This window comes from Tachysurus fulvidraco, chromosome 4, assembly GCF_022655615.1.
Source record: "Tachysurus fulvidraco isolate hzauxx_2018 chromosome 4, HZAU_PFXX_2.0, whole genome shotgun sequence".
Taxonomy (NCBI): Eukaryota; Metazoa; Chordata; class Actinopteri; order Siluriformes; family Bagridae; genus Tachysurus; species Tachysurus fulvidraco.
Window position 1 is genome coordinate 25,912,835 of NC_062521.1, and position 17,598 is coordinate 25,930,432.

At 37.7% G+C, this 17,598-nt stretch overlaps 2 protein-coding genes across 4 annotated transcripts in view; both read right to left on the reverse strand.

The window, feature by feature from the left end:
- LOC113656400 (von Willebrand factor A domain-containing protein 7-like) overlaps nt 1–7,761 on the reverse strand; it is a 28,045-nt gene extending 20,284 nt beyond the window's left edge. For 2 of the 3 annotated variants that reach the window (XM_047811913.1, XM_027167668.2), the window contains exons 1-5: nt 7,675–7,761; nt 6,808–7,015; nt 6,379–6,651; nt 6,039–6,132; nt 1,750–1,863 (exon numbers count right to left, since the gene is read on the reverse strand). In XM_047811913.1, coding sequence (XP_047667869.1) covers nt 1,750–1,863; nt 6,039–6,132; nt 6,379–6,651; nt 6,808–7,008 — 682 coding nt within the window. In that variant the 5' untranslated portion in view covers nt 7,009–7,015; nt 7,675–7,761. The remainder of the gene's footprint in view (nt 1–1,749; nt 1,864–6,038; nt 6,133–6,378; nt 6,652–6,807; nt 7,016–7,674) is intronic. The other variant, XM_047811914.1, reaches the window with a different exon arrangement.
- Nucleotides 7,762–10,694: 2,933 nt separating this feature from the next.
- frem3 (Fras1 related extracellular matrix 3) overlaps nt 10,695–17,598 on the reverse strand; it is a 36,243-nt gene continuing 29,339 nt past the window's right edge. Inside the window, exons 16-24 of the mRNA XM_047811908.1 lie at nt 17,188–17,519; nt 15,947–16,139; nt 15,092–15,196; nt 14,837–14,964; nt 14,264–14,398; nt 14,043–14,169; nt 12,961–13,148; nt 12,657–12,803; nt 10,695–12,231 (exon numbers count right to left, since the gene is read on the reverse strand). Coding sequence (XP_047667864.1) covers nt 11,683–12,231; nt 12,657–12,803; nt 12,961–13,148; nt 14,043–14,169; nt 14,264–14,398; nt 14,837–14,964; nt 15,092–15,196; nt 15,947–16,139; nt 17,188–17,519 — 1,904 coding nt within the window. The 3' untranslated portion in view covers nt 10,695–11,682. The remainder of the gene's footprint in view (nt 12,232–12,656; nt 12,804–12,960; nt 13,149–14,042; nt 14,170–14,263; nt 14,399–14,836; nt 14,965–15,091; nt 15,197–15,946; nt 16,140–17,187; nt 17,520–17,598) is intronic.

The following is a 17,598-nucleotide window of genomic DNA, read 5'->3' on the forward strand; positions in this document are numbered from 1 at the left end:
GTCCACAGCCGAGCAGAGGGGCCGAACGACGTCCACAGCCGAACAGAAAGGCCGAGCGACGTCCACAGCCGAGCAGAAGGGCCACGCGACTTCCATAGCCGAGCTGAAGGGCCGAGCGACATCCACAGCCGAGCTGGAGGGCCGAGTGACGTCTATAGCCGAGCTGGAGGGCCGAGCGACGTCCACAGCCGAGCTGGAGGGCCGCACATAACCCCCGACGCACCGCTGCCAGATCCACGTCTCGATGACCAGAATATGAAGGGTGGGAGGGTGGGAAAAGTCCTTCGCCCTGGGCCTGCAGCACCCCCCGCGGATGAAGTGAAGCGACGCCCTCCTCGGAACGGAACCGAAAGTGGAGCGACGTCCTTCACCGAAAAAAATGCGGGGCGATGCCACCGAAAAAAGAAAAAAGGGTCAGAAGGACTGCCGGAACAGTCCAGGGGGAGAAGAAAAAAAACCGGTCCGAGCTGGAAGTTATCCTGCTGGGTCTCAGTTCTTAGGCGGAATCATTCTGTCACAAGCCGGAAGCGGAAGGAGACAGACCCGTAAGTAGGATAGCTTCAAAGGAAGGGGGTTTAATAAATAATAAAGACAACGACATAAAGACGATAATAAAAGCAATACAAATGAAGACACGTAACATAGACTAGACATGACGAGGGGTAAACGTAACTAATGATTCCGCGCTGCACTCGGCAACGCGGCTCACTTAAATATAAAAAGACACAATGACACAATAAGGATCAGGTGTGACGACAGGGAGGGGCAGACGAAGGCGGGGCAGACACGTGACGAAGAAGATAAACAAAAACAGCACGTGGCCAAAAGTCCGGGTTGAGTCCTGACAGTACCGAAGGTGGGCCTTTTTGTTGCATGGGCACAGTAACAGGTTTCTCATGGCAACGCGCCCATGCAGATCATTTGTGTTCAAGTACCTCGTTATTGTACTCCTTGAAACAACAACAACAACAACAACAACAACAACAACAACACTTTTTTTCCAGAGCAGCCTGTATTTCTCTCAAAAATGTTTGTGGGATTTTCTTTTGGGAGTAGTGGGTGAAATCTTTTTTCTTCTACCTGACCATGGCTTTTTATCAACAGAACCTCTTATTTTCCACTTTATTTAGTTTGAACAGTACTGGCTGGCATTCTTAAGTTGTGAGAATTTTTTTTCTATCCTTTTCTTGCTGTATAAAATTCAACTACTTTATTACACAGGTCCAAAAGAAGAATTTCTTTGATATCCCAATGGTGCAGTAACCAGCCAAGTCAGTGCATCACCTCATGAGCTGAGAAACTCACTGTCTATTTATACACAGACACTAATTACAATTACAATGTGTCACTGGTGTGGAAACTTTTCTTAGCCTTTTAAACCTCTGTGTGGCCAAATATTGAAGGATATGTTAATATTTGACCATTGTTGTTTAGGTGATTTCAGTTATAATTAGGCTTTAAAAAAGTGTGATTAATGACTTCACGTGTCCACTATCCTTGAATAAAAAAACATTATTTTGAATTATCAGTCATATTTTCCAAATAAATGGCAATGTTTAACAATTTCTTTTGTGCAAACTTTTTTGAGACTGTATATGCTGTGCACTCAATGTCACTGTCTTAAAATCATTTATTTTTTATTTTTTATTTTGCTTTTCTTATATACTGTAGTTTGACAATTTTCTGTATCTTCATCAGACCAATAATAACCTGTGTCCTTAGTTGACTGCTTAAACTGTTACACATTACCTGTTGGTCTGTAAAAGCCAAAATATCCCGATGTTAGTTTCTGCTGGGCAATGATCTCTTCCAGAATGTTATCTTTACAGTCTTTCCGAGTACATTTCCTGCAGGTTTTTGAATCTGGTGAAACAGATATTATTGTGCATGTATTGTGTTAAATATTCTATGCATATTTTCATTAAGCTTTGCAATGGTTATACTTAAGAGGACTTTCATTTATTCATTCATTTTCTACCACTTATCCAACTTCTTGGGTCATGAGGAGCCTGTGTATATCTCAGGCATCATCGGGCATCTAGGCAAGATACACCCTGGACGGAGTGCCAACCCATCACAGGGCACACACACTCTCATTCACTCACACACTATGGACAATTTTTCCAGAGATGCCAATCAACCTACCATGCATGGACCAGGGGAGGAAACCAGAGTACCCGGAGGAAACCCCCGAGGCACGAAAACTCCACATACACAAGCTGGAGGCGGGAATTGAACCCCCAACCCTGGAGGTGTGAGGCAAACGTGCTAACCACTAACGTGCTAACCACCCTGCCCCCCTTAAGAGGACTTTTAATACAGAATTAAAAACTTGTCTATTTACAGGTACAGGACAAGGTTTAGGTTCATGTGCTGGAAGATAATTTTGTACATGCAGGCCAGATTGAACCAGTAGGGAGATGTAAAGAAAATATAGACACAGGCAAACTCATGATACACACAGATAGTCTGTGAAATAAATAAATATAAATAAATAAATAAATAAATAAATAAATAAATAAAAGAAAAACAGGGGAAGGTCTAGGCAGAGAAATAGCTCAAAATGTGCATCATATGTCTAAAAAACAGGAAATGAGGATGACCATAGAGGAAGAGATCTAAAATTTGTGCAGGATGTCATCAGATGGTGATGCAGTGAAATGCCCTGGATGGATGTGACAGTCGTACTAATTGCTATGTCTAGTATTTAGCAATACCAGTATTAAGCATCATATTTTATGACAGCTGCAAATGCTTATTTGTGGACATTGTGCAAGTGATAAATATTTTAGAGTACAAATTTAGGTGTATGTTATGCCAACAACGTTATTGTCAGGGATCAGCACAGATCCGTCAGGGATCAGCGCAGACTTATGGCCATGTGCGTTTGTGTTTGTTTGTGTCACGTGATTGCCCCGTCCAAGTCTACTCCTCCCGGTCATCACACCTGTTCCCTATTGTGTGTGATTGTCCCTTTCCCTATATATGTGAGCCGTGTTGCCATAGGCAGCGTGTCTTCATTGAATATAATATTGTTAGTTCCCTGTGTAGTGTGGTTTATGTTTGTCTTCCTCCTGTATTAAACCCCTTTCATTTGAAGCTATCCCGCGTACGGGTCTGTCTCCAAGCCACCTTCCATCCTCTGTCCTGACAGTTATGATGACCTCACACAAAATTTTCATAATCTTGCCATCTGGAAAAAAGGTATTGATGCATTCGGGCCCTCGCTACCCCAAGCCATCTTTCCCAAGCTATCAGAAACCTTAATTTTCAGAGACTAGACACACATTCACACACATTCATGTTCAGTTGTACATCTCAAACTCACTGCAACCATTGTATAATAATTTTAATGCTGCTGCAACCTTCTGCTAATTGTCCGTTATGATTATGTCCAAAGCATTTTTACTTGCTCTTTATTCAATGACAGATCTGTATACTGGTCAACGCTCCTATGTGTACACTATTATATGGTACTTGTCTGTACTTGTAGTGCACTGTCTGTCTTGTACTGTCTGCATGCTTTGCGCATGTTTGTGCACTTTATTTAGAACTGTGTTAGTATACTTAGTTCTGTGATGTTTCATGTAGCTCTGTATTTTTATATAGAATCAGTGTCCTGGTAGAATGTTGTTTCATTTCACTGTGTCGTGCACGAGCTATATTTGGTTAAAATGACCTTGGCTTGCTGCAGAAACCAGGTCTCTTCTCCTCAGCATCGCCTGATGCCAGAGACCATGAGAGGGGATGCCGGAAGCGGCGCTTGAGGAAGCAAAGTCATGGTAAGCAGGTTTTTGCACATATTGGACAATATCTCAGTCATCTGCTGTTTTTTGCACAACTCCATATATAATCCAAAGGACCTGCTGCTAAGAACCTGCTGCTGTTCATTCTTTTACTGCACAAAATATTGTTTGAACATTCAGTATTTACACCGGTCGGTCGGCGCTGTTTCTGTTACTGTTTATTGTCTTTTTTGTAACTTAATGTCTGCACTGTTTTTTGTCCTGCACTGTCTTTTGTCCTGCACTGTCTTGCTTGTCTTGTCCTGCACTGTTTGCACCAGGTTGCACAGTTGCACTTTATGTGGCTAAGACTACTTACATGTCCTTAGCCCTGTCTTTGTTTTATGTAGCACCTTGATCCTGGAGAAACGTTGTCTCATTTCACTGTGTACTGCAACAGCTATATATGGTTGAAATGACAATAAAAAGCTTCTTGACTTGTCTTGACTTGACTTGACTTTAATATTTGCTCCATATTTGCTAATATTGGACCTTAAACAGGACTACATTCGACTTCAACTGACCACATGGTGAGAGTTTATTGACTGCTGCATCTTGGTTTTCATGGAGATCCTCATGGACATCATAACCTGTGACACCCCTTCCAAAGGCAACAATGAGAACTGAACTGCACCAAACACACACACACACACACACACACACACACACACACACACACACACACACACACACACACACACACACACACACACGCAAACACACACACTCAACTGTGTGAATTGCACTGATCTGTACCAAATCAAAAACACACTTGAACACTATCCAATATACATCCATGCCTACAGCATAGTGTATATATGTTTACTAGAACCCTATATGTTCATATTCCTATATTTTTGCACAATGTACTGTTTTATATAGTCTGTTTGCACTTAGTTGCACACAATGCACTTTATGTGGCTAGGACAACTTATTTTAAGTCCTTAGCTCTTTGTTGTTTTGTGTAGCTTTGTGTTATGTGTAGCACCATGGTCCTGCAGAAACATTGTTTAAAACCCCTTTATGCCTTGGCCCCCTTTTGCAGGTTTTTCGCCTACATGACCTACCCAACAAAAAGTGGTACAGCTCCCACATACTTTGACACACAGGGGTGAGCCTGGTCTCTTTGGAATCATTGGAAAGAAGAGATTCTCTAGTTTCAGAAACTAGTTTCAGATTGATTCTAGGCCTTACTGGCACAAAGTTACAGAGGCTAGTATGGAAGGTTTTCATTTTTCAAGGTTTACCTGATAAACTGATTAATCTTATTTTTCTGGAACATGTTAGGGACCAAATAACAACTGAGGGTCATAGCCACATGTCTTGGCTTTCACCAAAAAAATTTCAAGTCAAAAGACCCAAAAATGGCTTCAATAAAAATATTTTTCTACGGACATGGTCGTCTGGTGCAGCGTTTTTGTGTACTTGTTTACTGTATAACTTTGAATTAAAAAGCTGCATGCTCAGTTTAAAAGGCCTAAAACAAGCCTAGACTCTCTCTCTATCACTCTGGTGTGAAAACAGGCCTGTAACTTGACACCCTGAGCTGTGAGAGGGACAAAAGGTCAGGGATTACGCAAGAATTCTTCTGCGCTGCTTGTTCACGCAGATCCAGGGAGCAGAGAGGGGGGTTGCAGCATATCGTTGGAATCGTCTGCTTATTGGCTAAAGAGCTGTATAGGTCCCGGCCCATTTCATTGCTATTGGAAGGAGTAATTGTCAGTCAAATGCGGGTTCCCAAAAATGATGTCATGACATCATTGGCTTCCCAGCCGTCTATCTCTGCAATACAAGCACCGATTAGCTCAAGTGAGGGCTTGTTTGATTCGTTAGGCCCTGTGCTATAAATATGATGTAAATTTAGAATTTTTGAAAACCCCAATGAGACGTTAGAGCGGCAAAACAAGATGATGGCGCACTTCTGTTTCCAGTTTTTGGAACACAAACGGCAGCCTTGTCCTATTTACATGAATAAGAGTGGAATAACCGAAGCACACCGTAGATTGACTATTTTTGATTATTATGATTAACATACACCTTTTGTTCTCTAAAATGTTCTACAGTGGAAGCCAGCTAGCTATACACAATTTTTAGAATCAAATTTTATTTGTAATCCTATAACTATAATCTCATTTTAATAATAATAATAATAATAATAATAATAATAATAATAATAATAATAATAATAATAATAATAATAATAAAATGTGTCATCCAAAAAACTCTCATTTAACCATTTGGGTATTCATTTACCTGCTATGTTGTTAATTGGGGTGTCTGGTTTAATCAGATTGGAATATGGTCCTGTTTTTCCCAGTTCAATCCAGTTACTATGACTGTAGAAATCCTTAGAGACAGAAATGAACCAGGGTCAGAATTACAACACGATCAGGTAAAATAAAGTATGGACTTGTTATTTATTAATTAAACCCTTATCATAAAGCCTTGCATTCTACAAGTAATGTCCCATTAGTCTAGGTCACCTCTTTAGCTAAATTCAAATCTACTACAGCAATGTATTTGCATTTTTACATTTATTCAAAAATGAATGCACAGTCTTTAACAAACCTGCTACAGTTACATGGTGTCATACCTGCAATGTGTGTAGGACTTTACCAAGGGCTCGTTTAGCAGCTTGATAGCTCTTTTGCTTGACACTGGATTTGACCACAGAAACCCCTTCAGTAATAAGATTCCGCCCAGACAAAAACTCCTCATTGTCAAAATGGTAACTTCCTGTAAAAATATGCTTATAGTCGATCCAGACATTGTGTTTATTTATCTTATCAATGCTCTCTTGAAAATCTTTGGCTGAATCAGATGAGTAACAGCTTTCTGCTACTGAGTTTACTGTCAGTACTCCTGGCTGTAATAGAAAATGCACATTCTATTATAGTATGTATTATTATTATTATTATTATTATTATTATTATTATTATTATTATTATTATTATTATTATTATATGTATTAATTATTTTATTAAAATAATTGTATATTTAAATTGAAAAGGATTTTGTTCACCTCAACAAAATTTTGCCCCATCTGGAGCATTCGCAATCTGCAGATATCAACTATTGTCTGTAAAACTGCGTCACGGGTTATGTCCTGATGCGTCTTTGACTTTGTCCAAAGAATTTTAAAGGTCAAAGTCTGACTTGTCATTAGGATCAACATGAAATGTATATAAATCAGTGACTTGATTTGCATATTTGTTGTGCTCATCGTGTAACTGTGAAGATAAATAGAGAGAGAAATATCTAGCTGTTAGGATTTTGGGTCATGGCACTAGATTGTTCCCAATGTTGTGTTCCCCAGCCTGTCTATTCTCAGCCACCACTAATTTTGAGATCTTGTGTTTTTTCCACATTTTTTTTTTACCCTCTTCTGAATTCATCACTGATCTTGAGTTCACTTCATCTCCTGTGGCCCTATGGCACAAAACAGAGGATCTGACCCTCATGCTGCCCGACACGTTGCATAAATAACCTCCAATTGTGCGATATGTGCATGGATTTCTTTGTACTGTGTCTGGTTTGTCCCTTTTTTGCTATAATATCTGGATACACTTGAGCTGGCATAGACTCCACAAGTTTTTGCAAAACATTTCATCTTTTCAACAGTTACATCAAATCTGTTGGAGTATTATCTGATAACATGCTTTACTAAAAAAACTTAAAACAAAGAGAAAACCAAAACCTTTTTTTTTTAATCATTGCTATTATCACAATTTAGCTTACAATTAAATATAGACCTTGAAATAGCGCATAATGTTGAATATTAAATATTAAACATAAACATAAAAAAGAACAATTTAATGGGATCTCAGACTTTTAGCCCACAGTGCATAAAATCATAAAATAGAATGTTATACTGTAATGCAAATCATACCTTAATGCTTAAAATCTAGAAGATTCTAGTGGACTTCTGTATGTTCCTCTGTGCTTTTGCTTTGTGCAGTATGCTTGTTGAAACATACTGTAACAGTTTGTGAAAGACAAGCCACCCCCATAACGGAAAAAGATAACCACTTCATAAGAAATCTTTTTTGTTCATATGGTTTCCCAGGAAGTCCTAGCTTACAGAGTGCTATAAATCATCTCAGCTAAATGCAAACAAAATACAATACACCAGAGGACAAAAAAAATAAAAATAAAAGGTGTTTTCAATATTATAAATATTTTAATTTCACTCAAAATCTCTCCCTTTGTTTTTAATTATTTTATACTCTGGAAATTATTCATTTAACATTAATGTCTTCTGAGATGTAATGTTCTTATAGTTATTGTTCTTTTTTATGTTGTTGTAATTGTTAAATATGGTATGTGATGTTTTTAAGAATAGTGTTTCTCTACTGGATTTTATTTTATTCATTTATCTTTTTTATTCCTTCAGTTTCTTTCACTGTCATAAGCAGCTGCATTTCAGACCATTTAAAGTCTTCAAGGACATTCAAACTCTAGGTGAGATTTTAGATTTCTGGCAACCCAAACACCAGTAAAAAACTGAAACATTTTTTTTAGATTTTTTTAAAAACTTTATTATAGTATCAAATAACATAAATAACGATAAGCATTAACCTGAATTGCAGACATTACAGGTTTTATTCAGTATGCCACATTCATAGACATGTTAAGTCTTGTTAGGTTTTCATCAATAAGGAAATGCGGCATGTCACAGATGTTAAGGTATCCTTTTCACACAGGATGGGTGGTGAAAACATAGGCTTTTTTTTTTTGACTTTTCTTCTTAACTTCTTAATTAACAGTTATGTATGGCAAGTAAATCAATCTAGATTATGTTGTTTTGTTAATTTTTTAAAGTTTGTTCGACTCTAAGCAACAGTCCTGAGTGAGTATAGTTTGATTTAATCTTAAAATATGCCATGGTGCACCAACCAAATGCCTACACATTTTAGATGGAGTTTGACCATTGACTGGTATAATACAGTGGTCATAAAGGACATAAATTCCGAATAAATAAGTAAACTTAAAAAATAAAAAAAACTTTAAAAAGATGTAAACTTTAAAAATATAGATATAATTTTTAAATAAAGGGGGCATGGTGGCTTAGTGGTTAGCACGTTTGACTCACACCTCCAGGGTTGGGGGTTCGATTCCTGCCTCTGCCTTGTGTGTGTGGAGTTTGCATGTTCTCCCCGTGCCTCTGGGGTTTCCTCCGGGTACTCCGGTTTCCTCCCCCGGTCCAAAGACATGCATGGTAGGTTGATTGGCATCTCTGGAAAATTGTCCGTAGTGTGTGAGTGAATGAGTGTGTGTGTGTGTGTGTGTGTGTGTGTGTGTGTGTGTGTGTGTGTGTGTGTGTGTGTGTGTGTGTGTGTGTGTGTGTGCTCTGTGTTGGGTTGGCACTCCGTCCAGGGTGTATCCTGCCTCGATGCCCGATGATGCCTGAAATAGGCACAGGCTCCCCGTGACCTGAGAAGTTCGGATAAGCGGTAGAAAATGAATGAACGAATGAATGAATTTTAAATAAAATAAGTTAGCTTTAAATAAAAAAGTGTCAGCTTTAAAAATAACGAAATCATATTTCGTCTGCTTTAAATAAAATATTAACTAATAAAATGAGTTGACCATAACAATACCACCATCATGTTGGGTTGTTGTTATGATGTTCTTACTGTGAAGTTCTGAATACTGTGAGTTTCATTGCCAGATTTAACAGGACCCATGTTCCAGCTTAAAAAAAAAATCCCTTTCCTGTTTCTAATCATTTCCTGGCAAATATAGTTCAATACATTTCTTTCCCATCACTTTTGGAATTTTCTTTTGCTCATGGCATAGTATGCTGTATATTGAGACATTGAGTCTGCTTCAGATGGTTTATATTTAACAGTGCTGGCAGTAATCAAGTCTGGGTGCGTGTAGTCTAATTGAACCAAGTTTCCCCATAATATTTGCTTATTTGTTTATTAATTTTTAAGTATGATATACTTTCAGATGACTTTTAAATTAATGTTGCGAGTGTTTATACAGCTCTTTTCAGACATTATATGCATTTATATCTCAGCATGGTTGAATTCTAAAAGGATTAATCAACAAGGGTTTTTTAGGAAACATTTATGCAACATTAATGGAAGAAGTCTCAAGTGTGAGTGCTTTGTAACAATGATATGCAAAGTGCCTTAGCTCAAGAAAGTCTTCAGGACAGAGTTTATGCTTCATGTTTCATGTAAAATGTACTGATTTTTGAGAAAGAGAGAGAATGAGATGTTGGAAGAGGGTTTTTCATGAGTTTTTCATTCTTCAGTGTTTCCAAACCAATAGAAATGAGTGTACAACCTGCATGTAAAGAGTCAAACAACCTGACACTGTTTCTTAAAATCTGACTCAAGAATGCAGAGGTTAAAATCTTCCTAATTGCCAGTAACCATCTTCTGTTGGCTTGGAAAGGTCTGTAATACAGTAATACACAATAAAAATGTGTATCAACATTTTCCTTTTGAATCCCAATAGCATATTACAACTTTTTAGAAAATAAATCCCGCCTTTCTCTTAAAATCACAAAAGACTCATACTATGATTTCGCAACCTGAAAGTGTGACTATTGTCACAATGGTGTATGTCCATGAGGAGTCTGTAACATGCTAAAATGATAACAGGAACTAACATGTCCAAAGTCTAACATGTCACAACAAAATTACCTGTAGCTGATAAATATGGTTGCAGTTAAATGTGTCTCTTACTTAGATGAGCCAAAATGACTTATTAAGATTTTCCCTCAGATGTTAAAATAAAATAGTAATGACTTGCAAATTATGATTTGCCCTTAAAAACTATGAATGTTTCCTGATTTTATATCATTATTAATTAATTACTGTATTTTATGAACATGTGTAATGCTAAACCTTTGTTTAGTTATAGCAATACGAAAAACTTCCGACGAGTGTTTGGAAATAAAATTTTAATACATTGAACAATAAATTGGAAGTGACATCACAGATTGAGATTATATAAATCATAATGGCACTTGAATATGGACATGATGTAATTCTTTGATCATTTTAACCTTTTATAATTTCAATTTTCAAGTTATATCAGGATGCAATAATACGTTCTGTTGGCATTGTCTGTCTGACAGTGTATAAGTACTTACAAACGTACACAGAATAAGTATTACACTCATTTCTGTGTAATTCTAAGCCACATTTAGCACATCCTGAAAAATATATAAAAACAGTCTTACCCATTAACAAAATGAAATCTTTACATAGCACCACATGAATTGGTGTATTGACCTGGGAACACTGGTGTGCTACAAAAATACATTTCCACATAAATGTTTGAACAAGCCAGCTTTCCTACATCTATGTCTATTGCAAACACACCTGACACGCATTCAAAACAATGATTTACAGGTTAAACTAACTCACAATCATGACTAAGATCTTATTCTTAATACAGGTCAAAATTCTACTGACCTATCCTTATAACTGACTAAATTAACACTGGGACTTTACCTTTGTTTAGTAAAAATATAAAAATACTGTCATATTGGCTTTTACATCTTGACAGTTTTACAGTAACCTTTTTTTTTATTGTTGTTCAGATAAGATTTCTCTTTTGGGCATAAAATCTGTTAATCCAGATAAAAAGCACCAGAGTGAAATTCTATGCAAGTATTTACCTCATATTAGCACTATTAGCAAGTTCTTTTAATCTGACAAATGATTAAAGCCTTGGGTATAAGGTGGGAAAAGCTTAGGAGTGTAGATGAAAAAGAAAGCAGAGTCATTGGTGAAGTGTAAGATCCAGGAATTTTTGCTGTTTCTTCATTTTGAATCTAACGTCTCTCAGTTATATGTTCACTGGTTTAAGGCACACATTAATTACAGGCAGGTCAAACCACATGGAGGACCAAGGAAGACCTTGTTGCTGATGTCTAAACCTCGGAACTGTCCCCACTGAATCTTTTGCCTGCATTCTCCCTTCGGTTGCTGCCGTTGTCATATGCAGAGCAAGAAGAAGTGGAGTATGGTGGATATTTTTTCTCTTTCCTTTTACGCCTTAGTAATAGAGCCACTAGAATTACCACTAGACACACTAGAAGAATTAGTCCAGACATTCCCAACAGTGTGGGCATGCCAACAGGTAAAATAGAGTCAGTGCCAGGTCCTTTAACCAAACTTCCCTCCACCAGGGGGCGCTCTATGTACGTTTCACGATCCCATGGCTGCCGTTGGCTTACTCTGAGACGATCAGAGCGGTCCAGAGCGATGTGCTGAATATTAGTGCCACGGTTGTTCTCCACACCAATATCCAATGCGTCTGGGTCAGGAACAGCACGGCGGTTCCGGGGCATGGCATCAGAATTTGAAAGAACAGATGAAATGCCATGGTGGTACTCCAGGCTTCTCTTACCACGGATGGCATTTTCTTTAGAGCGAACGGTGTATATAGCATGGATGAACCACTCCCTACCAGCAGCAACCTAAAATATAAGATATTTTTTTTAATTAAAAGCATTTTAATATCCTAATATCCTTTAAGCATCCTGTCATTACACACTTAGCTACCTTCATTTGATACACAAATGTGCAACTGAAAATATCACTGCAAATATCATGTTTTAGCAAATGATTTATTAACATGTAGCAAACATTCATGTTAACCTTGTCACTACTTTTTTAAGATAAGACAGAAATGGGGAGATAAACCAATATCTGTATAATGGTATTATTTGGTATTAACAAAAAGCTCATCACCTTCTTTTTACCTGTTATATTTAACTTTAACGTATTAAGATTATTTAAAAACATCCGCGATCACAGCAGTAACACATCAAGACATGACTGGCACTAAGTATGGCCATTTAATTTAAAAATATAATTAGGCAAATCAAATCAGGTTTCTGACCTGGAAAAGAGGGGATGAGGACAAGGAGAACCCATCTGATCCAGGCTGACGGGCAAGAGGAAGGCCTCCTGGAGTATCTTGTGCCAGTGTAGCATCAAACCGCACATCTCCAAATGAGGAGGCCTGTGTTTCAGGCTGGGCTTTGTCCTAAAGAGCATACACAAACTGTCAGTTCAAATTCATGCTTATGAAGTACAAATGATTATTAGTGGAATGTAAATGTTAAAATCAGTTATATGTCCTTAACACAATAGTCTACACAGTGGATGACATAAAGGACAAATATAAGAAAGAAATTGCTTACCAGGATCTTGAACCTGTAGAGCAGTGAGGGGGCATCAGCCAAGCAGCCATATTCTTTATTGGTGGGGCTATATTTTGGCACATAGCCATCTGTACCAGTGCAGAGGAAAACCTTCTCTATGCTACAGGAGAATGAGTCTCCCAAGTTTTGCACTGGGTCCACCATCACTCGTCCATAAATTGTGGAACCTATCAGAACAACCAAGAGTAAACATACCCAAAGTTTGCATATGCAAAGTTTATTATAATCCTGCTTAAACATATGTGTTAGAGTGTTATACATGTGTGCAGAAAGCTGTGGTACAATATGCTGGATATTATAATTAATTGATGATACCAGTGAAATGAAAACCAGGTTTCATCAGGAGAGTAAAACTATCATCAATAAGTATCTATGTGCCTATGCCATGGTTTAGTAACTTATATAAAACCACCTGAAACGCAAACCTTCTGAATAGTAACTCAGCACCTTATGTACTGATCCACCAAGTTACACCAAGCTGCCACTGCTGGGCCCCTGAGCAAGGCCCTTAACCCTTAGTTGCTCAGTCGTATAAATTGAAATAAAATGTAAGTCACTCTGGATAAGGGTGTCTGCTAATGCCAGACATTTTAATGTAAATGTAATGAACCACTAATGCTATGTGAGTGCTTTTGGACAGATGGATAGATAGATGGATGGATAGATGGATGGAGGTTGACATGAGGTTTTGACTGCTGTGAATGTTGTGTGAGCATAGCTTATGATCACTCTTGCCCCAAAGAATGTTTCCTTATGTTTAAATACCTCTACTAGAATACTGGCTATAAATGTATTGCTAACATTAGGGGACTTTCCCAGAAAGGTTGCCTGCATAAAAGAGCACTACACAGTCTAATATCTGGAAAGCAAATACATTTATCATAACTGTGATATTAGTATCAGCCCCTAGAACAGTCCGACGTAAAGCAGCTTATTAGGATAGCAAGAAACCCCAATGCATCTTAGTAGCTTTAAACTGACTGTTTATAAATGTGGACACTAAAAATGTTATTTCAGGTTTTTTCAGCTCAGTTGAGATAAATATTTGTCTTAAGTTTTACCTTCAGTGAATGCAGCATCGGTGCCTTCTGCAAAGCCCATAGAACCGTCAGATAGCCACATTTCTTTCTTAGACAGGAGGAACATCTGAGTGTTCAGACTGAACTCTGCTGCCACGGGGTCACTCACCTGAGAGGAAAATGAAGTGAAAAGGAAGAAAATTCAGAGACAAATAATATTTTTAACACATTTATTTTAAGCACATTTATATTAAGCATCTCACCTGCTGGAAGCGGATGTCCATGTCAAATGTCAGTGGCTCTCGGGGGTGGCACACGGGTGGAATACTGAACTCTCCATTAGGAGAAGCAATGCACGGAATCAGCTTCACTGTGTAGGTGCCAGAGTAGTCTCTAACCTACACACATTCACAAATAGAACGAGTGAGATCAGTTTTTTTGTGCTAAGAAATATTTGAATGTAGACCACATATGTTGAATGTTAAAACAACCCTAAATTAGACTTAGTGGGGGGAGCCCAAGCCACCAGAGGGCATCCTTGTGCACATTTCAAACTTATTTTGTTGTTTTGTGTTTGCTGGTTTGTCACACTATTTATGTTCCTGTGCTTTATTGTTTTTGTTCGAGCTTTTGCTGAGGCCGTGTTGTGCTTTTTGTTTCTATGCTATAGTCTTGTTCCTACTTGTGTCTACTGTGCTACTTTGGTTTATGCATCATCATGGTTTGTTCATTCCTTTTACACTAAAACAATAATACAAGAAGTGAATGATTACAAAACAGGCATAAACCAATACATTTCTAATACATTTTATCCACGTTTTAAGTTTAGTACGCACAGCGAAGTCAGAGACAAAACTCCACTGCTGCATCGGCTGGTTGTATGTAGGCTCGGTTCGGACCAGAGATAGAGTGAATGTAAGGCCGGGGTGATCAGCACACATTACGATGGATAAGAGGCTGGTTCCTGTAGACCAAAGAGCCAATAAAGTGATTAGACACATGGATAGTATAATCTATTATTGATTTATCCATTATGAATAGTCTATAAAAAGACAATCATTTATATGTGAGGTGATGGAGGAACACTTTACCTGGATGAAACATGACAAACTGTCCCCTGAATCTAGCCTCAGTTTTAAAGTTGACAACCAGGCGACCCTCCTCGTTGATTCTCATACTGGTAGGATACATGGCACCTATAGAGGTTTTATTACACAAGCAACAAATTATATGACATCAGGGATAAAATGTCAGTTAAAATGATACTCTTTCAGAAAACAAAATATGAATCATTGTATGCTTTACAACTACACTGTATATGTAATGATATATAACAATATAAACATAATATTGCATCTTCGTATACAAGATAACTGTCAAGAAATAATACATTTAATCGGTGAGTTCCATAACCGTAAACTATCAACAAAGTATCTTGTGCCATTGAATTACTAAGTTGTACACAAGGTAGTAAATTCATGGTGTCCACGTACCTTTGTCCCAGTTCACTTCATAATTTAACCTTAAATTATTTAGTTGAACGCAAAAAAGCCTAGGATTTGTCTAAGGCTAATTTGGCTAATTGTATGTCCATGCTGCACCAGTGGTGACTCTAATGAACCATATAACATTTACATTTACAGCATTGAACTCACAACCTTCTGATTGGTAGCCCAACACCTTAACCACTAGGCTACCACAGGCCCTTTTAATAAGGGTTATGTTATTTTTGAAACAATCTGTGGCATCAATATAATAATTCTTAGACAAACTTCATTAAAATAATCACCATGTCACTTCAGTGGCTCTGTATGTATCAGATAAGGATATGGTGACACTTTCACAGCTGACTGCTGTGACATTATGAATTCTCGAGACCACCACTAGATGGCTTTGCAGCTACAGACAGACAGACAGACAGACAGACAGAAAGACTGACTGACTACCTTGCAGTTCAGCCTCGGGTGGACTACCGATTCCATCCTGCCACAAAATGGCAGTATCATATACAAATGTTAGACGTAGTTCTGACTGCAGGTCAAAATGCTGCCAGCCGCCAACTGCGACAGGAGAGTGGAACACATAGGATACGAAGAGAGGCACACGCAGGGTGACATAAGACTGGACCAAGTTCAGCACCTAAACACATAATAAACACAAACACATTAGACACATGATCACAGTGTATGTTACGCATAAATAAAAATGTATTGATGCATTATTCTGGTTCTGAAAGCCACAGGTTGTGTTTTGCTATTCCTACTTAAAGAAAGGATTCAGTTCATAATGATTGATTAATCAGTGCAATTTAATGTAACCCAGTACAACATAGAAAATTATCATTTTACAAGCTTCTGGCAATTTTCGACTGTTGATGTTCACATCAGACCTAGTGACATGTAAAAATGAAATGACTAAACATTTTCTACTGTACTTATAAATTCCACAATTGGGGTGTCATTTTGATGATGATTATTATTATTATTATTATTATTATTATTATTATTATTATTATTATTATTATTATTATTATTATTATTATTAAACCATTTCAGACTTTTACAAGATTTATTTATTTATTTATTTAGCTAAAAGTTTACATTTAAATTAGTATTAAATTCATATTTTTTTATTTTAAATTATATATCTCATTATATATCTTATATGTTTAATGTCTTTTTTGTTTGATTGTGTTTTATTTTTTCACTTTGTGTTAGTGTCACAGAATCAATGTAAATATATAGAAGAATAAAATTTCATTTTCTTCTTCTCATGGTCTTCAGGATATTCAAATGATCCAACCACTTGTGAAATATTCCAAATGTTTTCTAGGTTTGGTTAAGTGAATGTACATATTTTTATAACTTCTTGATGACTCTGGATGAAGCAAGACATAAACTGAGTGGTGTCTGTGGAACACAGAAATGGCACCGTAAATGTAGCTCAACCGATTTACATTATAATTTAATATACTTAAATATTATTTTTGTAAAACTAGATTCATACAGTATGTGACAGACTACAACTCCCATTATCCTCTGAATGTAATTTGTTATTTCAAACATTATACTGTATAGTACCAAAACAACAAAATATTATCAGCATCCAATTACATACATGTATCTCATAACCTCCAGAAAAAATATATATTTTATCAAGTACCCAGTACAACCCCTGTAACTATCACCTGTCCATCCGTGCCGATGGATCCTCCACAATCGTTGAGTAGCTCAGACATGTCATAGTAGCTGCTGAACTCCCACAGACAGGCCTCTTGGTTCAGGTTGCGGTAGAATCTTAGAGAGTTGGCACTGCGCATGGCCAGGCTGTACTGGTAGGGAGCCGTCTCACCAATGATCTCGGGGTTCTTGGTGGCATCTGTGATAAAGCCATGGCCTGTCTGGATTTCATTATAGTCAAGCAGGTTGGAGCAGCGGTGGTTCCCAGCTCGGGTACCATCCGGACTCAGAGTCAGCTCGAAGTTTGACAGAGGACGCGTGGAGATGACAGGCAGCATGCCTGAGCAGAACAGCCAGGGAACAAGAGCATAAATTATAGAAGGTTTTACACTGTACTGTATTGTGTGGTCCTAAATGGT